The sequence below is a fragment of the Phoxinus phoxinus genome (genome assembly GCF_949152265.1).
Source record: "Phoxinus phoxinus genome assembly, chromosome: 9".
Classification (NCBI taxonomy): domain Eukaryota; kingdom Metazoa; phylum Chordata; class Actinopteri; order Cypriniformes; family Leuciscidae; genus Phoxinus; species Phoxinus phoxinus.
In genome coordinates, this window is record NC_136884.1 from 35,528,799 (window position 1) to 35,544,365 (window position 15,567).

Here is a 15,567-nt window from a genome sequence, read left to right on the forward strand (position 1 = left end):
AGTTCTAGTTGTTGTAGTTGGTGTAGCTGTAGTTCTAGTTGTTGTAGTTGGTGTTGCTGTAGTTCTAGTTGTTGTAGTTGGTGTAGCTGTAGTGCTAGTTGGTGTAGCTGTAGTGCTAGTTGGTGTCGCTGTAGTTCTAGTTGTTGTAGTTGGTGTTGCTGTAGTTCTAGTTGTTGTAGTTGGTGTAGCTGTAGTTCTAGTTGGTGTAGCTGTAGTTCTAGTTGGTGTAGTTGGTGTAGCTGTAGTTCTAGTTGGTGTTGCTGTTGAGATCGGGGAGAGGTGTGGAAGGTGCTCTAAGAAACAAACAAAAATACTATTAGAGTTTGTATCATCTGTGATGCGTGTCTGATGCTGGGATTGAACTCTGGTCTTCAAGTCAACTGAACTGCTTAGTTCACTTTGAAATAATTTTTTTATATGTTTTAGCTTACCTCAAGGGCATCCAAGATGTAGGTGTCTTTGTTTCCACAGTATTTTCAGTTTTGATATTTTTAGGTCAAACCGTTGTTGTCTGACAGTCATATCATGCAGGTCTATGGGGTCCACCTCAAAGAGCATGCACAGAGAAGTCTTGGACGTGGCTGTGTTACAAGAGGTAAAAACGATATAAATACTGTTCGTTTTCTCACACAAACCGCTCGTTACGTGTCTTAGGCCATCAATGTGTACTTACATTTACGAGTCATTAAGTCATGTTTAATTTGGACTTCTCTGTGCATGCTCTTTGAGGTGGACCCCATAGACCTGCATGATATGACTGTCAGACAACAACGGTTTGACCTAAAAATATCAAAACTGAAAATACTGTGGAAACAAAGACACCTACATCTTGGATGCGCTCGAGGTAAGATAAAACATATCAAAAATTAATTTCAAAAGTTAACTATCCCTTTAAATAGGCCAACACAAACAAGCTAATGAACCCCACAGGTGGGATAAATCAAATACTAATGAGTGGCAACAATGCATTTTACAGAAGCTGGGGCCACCTAGGGAGTCATTACAGCTCAGCACCAACTAGAGGCAGGGAGAGTCATTACAAGCTGGAGCCTTACATCATCAGATGCATCAGTTTAAGATACAAAAAATTGCTATTTTTGCTTATAACTTCGGAATGATTTGTCCAAAGTTCAAATGTGGTCTCGTTAGATTTGGGGCATCATGCCGAGTCGAATGATATCCAATGTTTCCATATGGCCCAAACCCCTCGCTCTTTGGGCCACGCTGCTGCTTTGGGTACAGTCACATCCTCATCCAATGCCCATGTGGGCTTGAAGGTTTCTTTCTTTGGTTGATATTATTTTGTTGTTTGTTTAGATTTGTTTTGTACTACTGTCGCCAACCTCAGTCTCTTGACTCTTACTGTTATGTAACAGTGTCCATCGATTGTATTGATTTAGTGGTTTCAGCCATTTTGCAATATTATGACCTGTAATTATCTCTGAGTTTTGTATGATCGTTATACTTTTGTGACAGTATAATTCTTTGTTTCTGTCTTGAAAGCGTACGGTTCTGTTCTTTTGTTTATTTTGAGTATATTGTCATTTGTGTTCTCCTTGGTTTTTGTTTTGTTACATTTGATTATTTAGTTTGATTTATTTTCTTTCTAATGTAAATTCTGAATTAACATGCACTAATTGTCACAGTGTCTGGTTTGTGTGTTCCTGGTGTCCACTAGATGTCCTCTTCCCCACGGTGTCATCCACATTCTCACTACATTTCCCATGATCCTGTCTGTCACTTAGTGTTCATTGTGTTCAGCTGTTTCTTGTCACCTTAATTAGCACTTGTGTATATATACCCTGTCAGTTTCAGTGTTTGTCACGGAGTCCTTGTTTAATGTCCCCACACTTCCGTTCCTGTTGCTGCCCGTTTGTTGTTCATATTTTGTGTCTTTGGATTGCTCTACTGGATTTTGACCCTTGCCTGGACTGGTTTTGTGAGTACGGATTTCCCCTAATAAAGAACTGCTCTTGGATCTACCTGTTCCTGTGTGTGTTCGTGACAGAAGGACTGTCTTCTGTCACGATGGAACAGAAGTGTTCCACTTCTGGAACACTTCTGTCCAAGTGTTCCGTCACAATGCAAGGATCCAGCGGTATATGTTCCAACTTCTCTTCCCCAGCCATCGAGCGGGAGAGGAGGGATTGTTTTGAGGGGACCCGCCTAGCTATTTTTCGTGGGACCCGGGGAGGTCACAGAGGAGGAGGTGGTCGAGAACAAGACCAACACCACCCTCCACCTTGGCCCCCCTTCGTCCCTGGACTGGTGAGGGACGGATTAGAGCCACCATCTCGCCATCGCGGGCGGAGAAGGGGAAGACGTACGTCCGCCCATCCAGAGTTTGTTCACGTCCCGTCTGCCCAGCCAGAGTTTGTTCACGTCCCGTCTGCCCAGCCAGAGTTTGTTCATGTCCCGTCTGCCCAGCCAGAGTTTGTTCACGTCCCGTCTGCCCAGTCAGAGACTGTTCACGTCACGACTGCCCAGTCGGAGACTGTTCCAGGGCCGGAGCCAGTGTCTGCTGTTCCAGGGCCGGAGCCAGTGTCTGCTGTTCCAGGGCCGGAGCCAGTGTCTGCTGTTCCAGGGCCGGAGCCAGTGTCTGCTGTTCCAGGGCCGGAGCCAGTGTCTGCTGTTCCAGGGCCGGAGCCAGTGTCTGCTGTTCCAGGGCCGGAGCCAGTGTCTGCTGTTCCAGGGCCGGAGCCAGTGTCTGCTGTTCCAGGGCCGGAGCCAGTGTCTGCTGTTCCAGGGCCGGAGCCAGTGTCTGCTGTTCCAGGGCCGGAGCCAGTGTCTGCTGTTCCAGGGCCGGAGCCAGTGTCTGCTGTTCCAGGGCCGGAGCCAGTGTCTGCTGTTCCAGGGCCGGAGCCAGTGTCTGCTGTTCCAGGGCCGGAGCCAGTGTCTGCTGTTCCAGGGCCGGAGCCGGTGGTCCCGGAGGTCGTCCCCGTGCATCCTGCTGTCATCCTGGAGGTCGTCCCCGTACAGCCCGCTGTCGTCCCAGAGGCCGTTCCTGTGCAGCCCGCTGTCATCCCAGAGGCCGTGCCCGTGCAGCCCGCTGTCGTCCCTGTGCAGTCCGCTGTCATCCAGGAGGCCGTGCCCGTGCAGCCCGCTGTCGTCCCTGTGCAGTCCGCTGTCGTCCCGGAGGTCGTTCCCGTGCAGCCCGCTGTCGTCTCGGAACTGCCCACCATCAGTCCGGCCACAGCCAAGAGGGCGGTGTTCCTCTTTTACGCAGTAGCGGTTCTGCATGCATTGAGGAAGCACACGTCTGCCAAACCTGAGCTTCACGTCACGCCCGCCGAGCCTGAGCTTCACGTCACGCCCGCCGAGCCTGAGCTTCACGTCACGCCCGCCGAGTCTGTTCCTGAGCCGGTGCCCGCGTCTGTTCCTGAGCCGGTGCCCGCGTCTGTTCCTGTTCCTGAGCCGGTGGTGTCTGTTCCTGTTCCTGAGCCGGTGGTGTCTGTTGCAGTTCCTGAGCCGGTGGTGTCTGTTGCAGTTCCTGAGCCGGTGGTGTCTGTTGCAGTTCCTGAGCCGGTGGTGTCTGTTGCAGTTCCTGAGCCGGTGGTGTCTGTTGCAGTTCCTGAGCCGGTGGTGTCTGTTGCAGTTCCTGAGCCGGTGGTGTCTGTTGCAGTTCCTGAGCCGGTGGTGTCTGTTGCAGTTCCTGAGCCGGTGGTGTCTGTGGCAGTTCCTGAGCCGGTGGTGTCTGTGGCAGTTCCTGAGCCGGTGGTGTCTGTGGCAGTTCCTGAGCCGGTGGTGTCTGTTGCAGTTCCTGAGCCGGTGGTGTCTGTTCCAGTTCCTGAGCCAGGGTCTGTCTCTGTTCCGCCTTGGTCTTCACCGCCATGGCCGCCCGAGTGGTCGGCTTCACCCTGGTCTTCACCGCCGTGGCCGCCCGAGGGGTCTTCACCGCCGTGGCCGCCCGAGGGGTCTTCACCGCCGTGGCCGCCCGAGGGGTCTTCACCGCCGTGGCCGCCCGAGGGGTCTTCACCGCCGTGGCCGCCCGAGGGGTCTTCACCGCCGTGGCCGCCCGAGGGGTCGTCTTCGTCCTTGTCGTCGCCCGAGGGGTCTTCTCCGCCCTGGCCGCCAGATGGACTGTCGTCTCCGCCCTGGCCGCCAGATGGACTGTCGTCTCCGCCCTGGCCGCCCGATGGACTGTCTGCTTCGCCATGGCCGCCGGTTAAATTGTCATCCCCTGTTCCTGTTCCCCTTCATGGTCCTGGCCCTCCATCCCTCCCCCTGATCCTCCACCATTCCACCTCCCGCCTGGACTCTTGTTTTGTTTGTTTTTGTGGGTCTTGGAGCGTCTGGTAGCCGCTCCGTAGAGGGGGGATTATGTCACAGTGTCTGGTTTGTGTGTTCCTGGTGTCCACTAGATGTCCTCTTCCCCACGGTGTCATCCACATTCTCACTACATTTCCCATGATCCTGTCTGTCACTTAGTGTTCATTGTGTTCAGCTGTTTCTTGTCACCTTAATTAGCACTTGTGTATATATACCCTGTCAGTTTCAGTGTTTGTCACGGAGTCCTTGTTTAATGTCCCCACACTTCCGTTCCTGTTGCTGCCCGTTTGTTGTTCATATTTTGTGTCTTTGGATTGCTCTACTGGATTTTGACCCTTGCCTGGACTGGTTTTGTGAGTACGGATTTCCCCTAATAAAGAACTGCTCTTGGATCTACCTGTTCCTGTGTGTGTTCGTGACACTAATGCTACATTTTTCTAAATGTCATAATCATTTTAACAAACAAGTATTCATTACTTCAACGAGCTCATTGTTTCTGCATTAAATTAAAACATTGTTGAAATTAATACATTTTTAGCTAACTGTGATTAAATTATAATGTGGACTCATGAACTTTCTGTAAAGCTGCTTTGAAATGATGTGTATTGTGAAAAGCGCTATACAAATAAACGTGAATTTAATTGATGTGATCTTTTTTGTAGGTGCTTCCTGAAGCGGCTTGTTCTTTGTTTGACATTGGGCTTAACTTCACCAAGGGTTAGCATTATTGCGGTATCATTATTTGCAGTGAACTTTGTGTGTCCTTTTCTGCACCTGGTGCTGTCGAATTGCCCGCTCTCACACATGAAGCCTCAGCCATTGCAACGATTGTTCATTTTCCTTTTTTTTCGGTTGCTAAATATCGAGCCGCTTGCTACGTACGTCATGCTTCACCTGCTTTTTGTTATTATTATTAGTTCAAAATAGAAGATGTGACTATATTCACCCAATATAGCATGTTCTCTCCTAGATTATTTCTTAAACAGTGTTTATTTTAAAGTACTTTTACATGTTATGAACCATTGAATAAGAGAACAACAGAGGATAAAGGATATTCACCTTGAGGCACACGGTCCCAGCCGCTGTGCACTTGCGTCAGTAGAAACGTTGAAGTTCTTCACTGTTGCTTTAGGGCAGGGCAGAGAGTCTTTCTGAAGAAGCCCCGAGATATCTGGATTGGTACAAAACATTTATAAATATACTTTTAGAAAGTGAGACACAATGGAAATATCATTCCTGCTCAATCATCACTCTAATAACGCCCAGTTTGCTCTTAATACAGCAGTTGAACTGGTTCTCTGTTACTTCACAAATCTTACCTTGCATGGTGAAGAGAAGTATGATGTCACCACCCTTGATAAACTCTCTTCTAGCGAGATCATCTCTTGTTAGGAGAACAAAAGAGGCCTCTCCACCCACAAGTACAGACTCACCGCCGAAGTACAATGGAAATCCACTGTTTCGAGGATTGTCCCAGTAATAGCTGCCATCTGTTAGAACACAACATGGCTTTTAAAATAAGCCTAAAAGCTACAGATAATAACTGTCATCCAAGTAAAATGATGAATATAAACACATGAAAAATGACAGAAAAATAATCATATTGCATTAAAGATCTAACCATCATAAGTCAAATCAGGGTCAGTGGCGATGCTTTGCTCAAAGGACATGCGCTTCTGTATGTGTGGATTCTGGTCAAGGATCTGGACGGTTATTTGTCTCCATGGACAAGGCCACTGCAACTGCTCATCATATGCACCAGATACCAAAGAAACAAATACTGAAATTTGATTCCCTAAAAAACCTAACACAGCCCCAAAGCGATAACCATCACTGGAGTAATACAGTGGACTCTCAATATTGCCAAACCCACTGTCCAGAATCTGCTCAATGTCCCTTATCTGCCATGTGAGGGGACACTCGGTCTCTGAAACATTGATATCATCCAGTGAGAATCCTCCGCTGGAGTTTCCAGCTCCTTTACGGCCTTCAAACACAACTTGGAAAGATGTATTTGCGTTCAGTGGCACATGATGCAGCTTCCAGTAATTACCAGGGGTCTCTGCAAGAAATGAAGCGGTCAGTAACACTGAAACACAGGCCTATATGACTTGTAGTCTGTAAAGTTCTGCTGGAAGAGACGGACCGGTGATCTGATCCATAAGTCTGAGAGTTCCTCTGCTGTCTGCTTCATCCTGGTACTCTCGGATCCAGATGTTGAGCTGGTCAGACTCAATCCCGCTGTGATAGTAGAAGAACTGCAGGCACTGGACTTTGCAGTCTCTTGTAGGGGTCAGTGTCTTGCTCTCTAATATGGCTGCGTCCCCCTGGTTTCTGCCCTCAGTGCTGAAGTGCATGAAGAAAGACGTCCCTGCAGGCATGAACACAGGTGTGTGGTTTGGGGAACTGGGAGGTACAGTGACTGCAACTGTGGATGGAAGTGAAGTGCATTTCTTTTAATAGATCTCACCGTTCTTCTCTTTGCCCAAGTAGGTGTGGTCAGTCACATTGAAGCCACTCACTGACTTCACTCTCTGCCAGCCATAATCAAAAGCAGAACAAACACTCATCTGACACAGAGATTCATCATCAAAACTACAGTGGTCAAGGAAAGAGATGGAGGAATCTGCAATGCAAACAAACAAACACTGAGACTAAATCAATTCACTACCATTTCAATTCGTCACAATGGTCCTTTGTCTCTCCTGCATCAAATATTGGTCCGGGTGAGATATCCAGCAACTGCAACTTCATTTCAGTCTTACATATGTAGCCGATGGTAGTAATCACGTATTTTATTTGACCTATAAAGGCAGCTTTGGGTCTCTTAGGAATGTGCGTCTCATAGTCATAGTACATATGCTGTACTTCTGAAAGCTTGTATTGAACGGGGTTTTTATCTACTCATTTGGCTCATTTCTCTCTAGTGTGGACTGAGGAATCCTGTGGTAAATTGTTGCAACGCGTGTTGTATTGGATTGTTCTAACGTCCTGGAGTTTAAATCCCCTGTGTACCGCAAGCAGATCAAACTGGTAGGTTGTTTTAATTAATTATTGTTTGTTGGATTGATCATTCTAAATCTCTTGTCCTTATCTTTTCAGTTAAAGGACATAGAGAGAGAGACGTTGCAGTGGGTTTCTCATCGGGGCTTTGGCGGCTGTATTCTCGCATGCGGACGTTTATATTGCTGATTCTCGTTCAGCATTGGGCTGCAGACGGTCTCGTTATGCGGCGCTGCGCAGGCCAGACTGCCAAATTGGATGTGTAGTATCCGTGGACTGTATCAGCGTGCGGCGGTGTGGTACTTGCTTTATGATCATGTGTTCATTTCGACGCCGGACACTTTGGACATCAGCTGAATGGTAGCCTGGCATGCTAGCACTGTGGTCTAATCTTTCTCCGAGGCCTCGAATGGTCTGACCATCCAACAGCTACTGGTGATCTGGTTTTTTTTTTGTGTGTCTTAACGCTTTATAAATTGAATTGGTTTATTTGCTTATTTTGTGTTTTTTTCCTTTGCTTATGTGAACCAGTAGCTTTAAAATTAAAATTTTCTTTTGTTTTAGATCAGTTTCTGTGAATTGATCATTATTATTAGTTATTGTGTTAACCATGTTTCTGTGAATCTGTTATTTACAATCCTAATTTTTCCTTTGATCAGTTTTGTGAATCTGTATTTTCTTTTTGCTAGTCAAGGTGTTTGTGAGCTTGTTTACGATTGTATGTTATACATATTTTGTTTTCAATTTATTGAGTATCAAATTTTATAAGTGTGTGTATACGGTTGTATGTCTAAATTGTAGTTCTGCTTCCTCTCCAGAAGTTGGGGTGACCAGGATTCGTGTGTGTGGACGAGCCCTTCTCTGCTTGGTGGTGGTCTCTTCTGTGTGCAGTGTTCCACATTTGGGGTTGAAGTGTGAGTGCATGTGTGTTTGCTGTGTTTTTTGTAGAAAATAGGCGAGCAGTCCCCAGCCCTAGAGTGGAGGCAGAATTGTGTGTTCCCTTTTTATACTCAGATATTTATACATGTTGTTTCATGATTTCCAATAAAACTGCTTTTCTGTATTTCACCTATGTTTTGAGTCCTGACTCAGCCGTAATCGAACCTGTGTGCTTTAGTGATTATTATAAAAGGCGATTTCCCCGGTAAATTTGCCTCCGGGGTGGCGTAGTCGGGTATCTTAGAGGTGTAGATTTTGGGTCTGCCCTCTGGATGTGGGTTGCCAGTATAGGCAATTCTCTCCCTGGTGTAAGCTTAATTTTTCTTGTCCAACCATCATGTCGCCACACATAGAATCCACAAATTGAAAAGAAACAAATCATTAAAGGCCACAAAGGAAAACTGTCAAATACTTACTGCATTTATAGAGTTTGTTGAGCTCAATCGCATCATATTCACTCATTTCCATTAGTTGTCCGATCACATCTTGAAACTCAGGACGCTTGGTAATGATCGTGGATCCATTACCGTTGCTGAAGGCATTTTGATCAAAATGCATCACTGAGTTATAATCATATGGGGTGCCGGACATGTTCTCACTGGATTTATTGAAATAACTCTCATACCCTGAAAATAAAGACTATTTCAGTTATTAAGGTGATTGTTCAGAAGGAATGGCTTATATGAATGAATGAATGAATGAATGAATGAATAGTTTTTATTATTGTGTCTTTCATACTACTGTATACCCAGCCCTAATGGGCTTGTAAGACACCAAAACCACCAATAAAAGAGCAGTTATCAGACAGTAGGCACAGACTGCCGCCTCATCCAGGCTTTACAAACAAAAGTAGCCAATTTAAACAATATGAATAAAGTATAAGGAAATCATACGGCAACCTTTGATGATGTTTTCATATCTGATTGTCACATAATCATCTCTGTCATATCTTGTCTGCTCATGGTAGAATCCCAGTGCATGGAGAAACTCGTGCTCAACAATGGCTTTTATTCCACAGCCATTCCCAATGGAAAGAGTCTGGCCTCCAGGAGATGTGCGTCCGATATATGACCAACACCTGAGGAACAAGTCATTCACACAACACACAGTCGGATAAAGCTACCATTCTAATTATACTGCCTACATGTTATAACAACAAAGATAATAAAAACTACACTTAAAGCAACACCAAGTAGCTTTTGCTCTCGGGGTCCCCCTACAGTTGGGAAACAGTATTGTCTTCTAATACTGTCGCAAAATCTGTCATGGTTACACCAGGGGATATACGTGCATTTGTTGACAAGTCGATACCCCCGAACTCTGCAGAAGGAGTCCTCACGTCTTGGGCAGATTGTTGCGTTGCGTGTGAAATGTCTTCATCCCAGGTACAGTGGCATATATGTCAGGATGTCAGCATTATGAATATAATTTCATGGGTTTTATTTTTTTCAAACGGCAAAAGATCGCGTAGCTCACGTTTACAAGCCAGCGTCATTATAGTACCCTATTGGCTACTGTTTTACATAATGGATATGCTAATTCAATTCAATGTTTGTGTGCTAGGTAATAGCCATATATCGTCAATATTATAATATCAAGCTACCATAGATGAATCTGCACATTTGAAAAATCGATTTGCATTATAGCCTGAGGCAAGACACTTTCACCAGAAAAATAAATAAATAAACAAAAATGACTATCAGCCTGCAGTCATTAGGATAGTTATCCTAAAAGATGATTTTCTCAGTCTAATCATGTAGCTATTACTAGTCCGACAGCATGACGGCCAAGTCAGCATCGGTCCCTCCTTCTCCTCTAGCTCACGCCAGCGAGTGAACGCTCGACCAATATTGATCCTCGTCCGGCCTTTGATTTTATCACTCTCCCTTTTTCTCTTCCTAGTCTCCTCCGACAAAACCTCTGCCTTCTTCGGTTTAACGTTAGTTGCTGCTTCGGCCGTGACAACAACATACAGACACTATACCAGCCGGCAAACAAACTATTTGGGCTCTCACGTCCGAATTTGAGGAAATGGGGGTGGTGGGGGAAGTGAGGTATGCCGTAAAGCAGTCGAATATTTTAGTTCTTTTTGTGCTCGGGTTACTACCCAAACCCCGAAGTTCCGTAGTGCCAGAAAAAGCCATACAGACCCCGTCAGGCTATGGCAGACGTGTCATTCAACCGATTGTAAGTCGATGTACCATCACAAGGGGCTTGGAAATATATTATGAAGGTTGAAAAACTACTTAGTGTTGCTTTAATTTCCAGATACAATAATGTCTCAATGTTGTATTTCTGTCCAATCTATGTCGTATTAACTGTGTGTGTGTGTGTGTGTGTAAATGTGTGTGTGTGTGTGTGTGTGTGAACCTTCTGCCCGTCTTCGATGTACCAGTATGATTTATATTGTGAGTAAAAGTTTGCATTGGAACTTTTGATTCTTCTTCGTTTTCTTCCTGCCACACACCGTGACAGAAGATCAGACCAGCCCAAATGGACGACAGGGCTATATTTGTCGCTATAGCTCAAGAGAGCACGGAATTCTTTTCCTTCGCGGAGAAGTTTGTTCGTCGAGCCGTCAAGGGGCCAATTTCCGGGGCGATGGACTGAACTGGAGGGAAGCTATTGGCTGGTGTTGTGTGAGAGTCGCCTCCTGATCCAGAAAACAACCACCATCACCAGCAGCCGACGAGACCACCCTTCCAGAGTCTCGTCCCGCTGAGACCACCCTTTCAGAGTCTCGTCCCGCCGAGACCACCCTTTCAGAGTCTCATCCCACCGAGACCACCCTTTCAGTCTCGTCCCGCCGAGACCACCCTTACAGAGTCTCATCCCGCCGAGACCACCCTTACAGAGTCTCATCCCGCCGAGACCACCCTTTCAGTCTCGTCCCGCCGAGACCACCCTTCCAGAGTTTCGTCCCGCAGAGACCACCCTTCCAGAGTCTCATCCCGCCGAGACCACCCTTCCAGAGTCTCGTCCCGCCGAGACCACCCTTTCAGAGTCTCGTCCCGCCGAGACCACCCTTCCAGAGTCTCATCCCGCCGTAACCACCCTTCCAGAGTCTCGTCCCACCGAGACCACCCTTACAGAGTCTCGTCCCGCCGAGACCACCCTTACAGAGTCTCATCCCGCCGAGACCACCCTTTCAGTCTCGTCCCGCCGAGACCACCCTTCCAGAGTTTCGTCCCGCAGAGACCACCCTTCCAGAGTCTCGTCCCGCCGAGACCACCCTTCCAGAGTCTCGTCCCGCCGAGACCACCCTTTCAGAGTCTCGTCCCGCCGAGACCACCCTTCCAGAGTCTCATCCCGCCGTAACCACCCTTCCAGAGTCTCGTCCCGCAAAGACCACCCTTCCATTGTCTCGTCCTGCCGAGACCACCCTTCCAGAGTCTCGTCCCGCCGAGACCACCCTTCCAGAGTCTTGTCCCGCCGTAACCACCCTTCCAGAGTCTCGTCCTGCCGAGACCACCCTTCCAGAGTCTCGTCCCGCACAGACCACCCTTCCATTGTCTCGTCCTGCCGAGACCACCCTTCCAGAGTCTCGTCCCGCCGAGACCACCCTTCCAGAGTCTCGTCCCGCCGAGACCACCCTTCCAGAGTCTCGTCCCGCCGAGACCACCCTTCCAGAGTCTCGTCCCGCCGAGACCACCCTTCCAGAGTCTCGTCCCGCCGAGACCACCCTTCCAGAGTCTCGTCCCGCCGAGACCACCCTTCCAGAGTCTCGTCCCGCCGAGACCACCCTTCCAGAGTCTCGTCCCGCCGAGACCACCCTTCCAGAGTCTCGTCCCGCCGTAACCACCCTTCCAGAGTCTCGTCCCACCGAGACCACCCTTCCAGATTCTCGTCCCGCCATAACCACCCTTCCAGAGTCTCGTCCCGCCGAGACCACCCTTCCATTGTCTTGTCCCGTCAAGACCACCCTTCCAGAGTCTCGTCCCGCAGAGACCATCCTTCCAGAGTCTCGTCCTGTCAAGACCACCCTTCCAGAGTCTCGTCCTGCCGAGACCACCCTTCCATTGTCTCGTCCCGTCGAGACCACCCTTCCAGAGTCTCGTCCCGCAAAGACCACCCTTCCATTGTCTCGTCCCGTCGAGACCACCCTTCCAGAGTCTCGTCCTGCCGAGACCACCCTTCCATTGTCTCGTCCCGTCGAGACCACCCTTCCAGAGTCTCGTCCCGCAAAGACCACCCTTTCATTGTCTCGTCCTGTCGAGACCACCCTTCCAGAGTCTCGTCCTGCCGAGACCACCCTTCCATTGTCTCGTCCCGTCGAGACCACCCTTCCAGAGTCTCGTCCCGCAAAGACCACCCTTCCATTGTCTCGTCCTGTCAAGACCACCCTTCCATTGTCTCGTCCTGTCGAGACCACCCTTCCAGAGCTTCTTCACGTCATGCCAGTCAAGCCTGAGCTCCTTCACGTCATACAGTATGACCACCAGGTGGCGCAAAGGGACATTGTGCAAAACAGCAGCAATTGCCGTATTTTGAAATGTAAGTTGGGTTAATGTCAATTAATAGTAAGGATGAAAATCTAAATTTCATGATTAACTAACTGTATTTTTGTATGTATATTTTTGAAATGCATTTTCTGTAAAGCTGCTTTGAAACAATGTGTATTGTGAAAAGCGCTATACAAATAAACTTGAATTGAATTGAATTGAATGAAATACTATAGAAAAAATGATTAGGACAGAAAAATAGAATCAAAAGTTAAAAATAGAGACGAGAACAATACAACCTATATTTCATATTGTATGCCTAGACGTCGGTGGGCGACATAAGCCTATTGCCTGCGGGGAGCAGCGTGATAAAACAAACAAAAAAACAAAAAATTAATAACAAAAATAACAAACGAAAATAAATTAGTTCCAATGAAGCTGATTATTTTTACTATTCTATTGAGGAATGAGACGAATGAAGAGCACTTCTAGCTCATGTGAGCGAACACACACTGGAGAAACTAACGTTTTGGGCATTTCTCAGTGAGTAAAGTCATGGCCGAGTGGTAGAATTCACGTCTTGATCATTAGATGATACGGGTTCAAATCCCTATTGAAAATTGTATCAGTGGCTCAGTGGTTCATGTATGTTATCTACAAACCGGAAGGTTGGTGGTTCTATCCCCGGTTCCACCTGACCAAGTGTCGAGGTGTCCATGTGCAAGACACCTAACCCCAACTGCTCCCGTCAAGCTGGATGGCGCCTTGCATGGCTGACACCACCGTCGGTGAATGAATGAGTGAATGTGAGGCAATATGTAAAGCGCTTTGGTGACCATGGGTCTGTTAAAGCGCTATATAAATGCAGTCCATTTACCATTTTATAATTATTAATGTAGAGAGATTTGTCTAGTTCTAAAACTCTGTTACACCATATTGTTTTTTGCGTATATTTATAAAATAAAATTACCATGCATTTCCATTATACACTAAGGAACAAATATTATCCAACAGAATGACTTTACATCTGTATAATAATTCCAATCGTAATTTCAAAAGCAGTTCTGTTGGGTTCCCTGTAGCCTACATAAAGAGTTTGTAAAAACATGGTTTTAAGCAAGGTGTGATTTGCCAGGGGGGACGGGGATTTCCTTCTGGTCTAAACATCCCTGCTTCTGCTAAATTATTTGAATCCTCCCTCCACAGTAATCAATGCTATAAATTACTTCACCAATAGACCATATAAAATAAAGATATGCAACAGGCACGTTTAAACGACAAACAATAAAATCAGAACCAGTTTCAGTTACGTTCATGGTTCCAGTGGCCTTAATGCAAGCACGGCTTTCAAAATGTCACAAAGCGTTTTGAGATTATTTTGAATGAAATATTGAAGTTTATAATTATAAACTAAAATATAAGTATTCTGGCATGTTGAATTAGTGTTTGACAAACGCGGTGGCGCGTTCATTTGGATTTATTTTTCTCATAACAGCTAAAATAACCTAATATGCTACTCTGTAGTTTTTTAGTCATACAGATAAGAGTAGAGTAGCCTACATCGGTCAAAACTGTAAACTTTTATTCATATTACGCTAACGACAAAAGCTTGTCTGTCGTCTCTGTCTCCGGGAACTGCGCGGCACAAAAATTAACTGAAAGTCTTTCGTTCATTTGTCCCGTTATTATCATCATCATCATTCATGAATGACTCATCACTAGTACCAGTATGATTTATATTGTGAGTAAAAGTTTGCATTGGAAATTTTGATTGGATCGTCTTCTTCTGCCTGCATCACACCGTGATGTTTAAATACCTTATTTGACAAAAGCCTTTACAAGGAAAAGTAAAGTGTCCAAACTGTTGACTGGTAAATAATAAACTCAAATATGAATCTACAGATTCATAATAGCATAGTCCACATCAGACCAGTCTGTAATATATGACTAACCCTTCACGACTCTCCACAGAGATGTAAAACTCTTCTGCTGCTCTGGGCTTAAAGTCAATGCATGATTTCAGTCTGAACTGCTCAAAGGCTCTCAGAATGACTCCTCTGTAGTTCATACCTATAAACACAATCAAAACTGAGTGGAAAACAATATAAAAGTTACATTAAATATGTAAAAGTTGATTGAAGCGTAAGTGAGGAATCTGAAATCTTACTGAGATTTGCACTCAGCTCATAGGGGACGGGAAGATCCCAGCAGGACCGATTCCCTGGAATGGCGCTGCCTTGCCTAGGCTTTAAACAGATCATTTCTAATATCCTGATTTCATTTATATATATAGACTTACCTGCATATATATATATTTACACAGACTTACCTTCATGATGTCTCCTTCTGTGAGATTTAAACCTAATACCACAAGAGTGTTCAGTTCACAGTAAATATGCTTGAATGAGTAAAAGTAATAACTTATCAACAAAAATAGATCAGAGTTATCTTATTGCTTATATACATGTATTTGTGTTCTTGAAATACTATAATAGTTTTACCTTTGTTTATATCCGGAATGCTCTTCCATTTCTCATAAATGCCTTGGAGGAAATTATATTGAAGTCAACAAAAGACACAGAGGGGGAATGAGCATTGAGTGCATTGACAAAATGTAACTTTAGTGAATCCGTATGAAAGTAAGATGATAAACGAGCAATCACATCATCAGGCAGTAAATGAGCAGTTAAAACAGGATATTTCATCCTGGAAACATAATATAATCACTTTACAACAGATTAATGTGACGGTACTGTACTCACGAGGTGGATCCTGAGAACATGAGATATAAAAAGAAAAAATAGATTTAGCCTAAAATAATAATACACAGCTGTATATTGCTTTAACAATGACAATGACTGTCCACTATCTAACTTACATCTGATGCATGACCAAGAGCCAAAGCCAAGCTCAG

At 45.8% G+C, this 15,567-nt stretch overlaps 1 protein-coding gene across 1 annotated transcript; it reads right to left on the reverse strand.

The window, feature by feature from the left end:
- Window positions 1-247: 247 nt before the first annotated feature.
- On the reverse strand, window positions 248-15,255 carry LOC307004557 (meprin A subunit beta-like; the record flags this gene model as incomplete). Its single annotated transcript, XM_079623874.1, has 12 exons — window positions 15,155-15,255; window positions 14,983-15,014; window positions 14,821-14,899; window positions 14,606-14,723; window positions 9,111-9,289; window positions 8,628-8,837; window positions 6,740-6,895; window positions 6,416-6,640; window positions 5,891-6,331; window positions 5,589-5,759; window positions 5,329-5,440; window positions 248-293 (listed from the first exon to the last, which is right to left on the reverse strand). The coding sequence occupies exons 2-12, from the start codon at window positions 14,986-14,988 to the stop codon at window positions 248-250; spliced, it is 1,743 nt and encodes a 580-aa protein (XP_079480000.1). The 5' UTR covers window positions 14,989-15,014; window positions 15,155-15,255.
- Window positions 15,256-15,567: the final 312 nt, after the last annotated feature.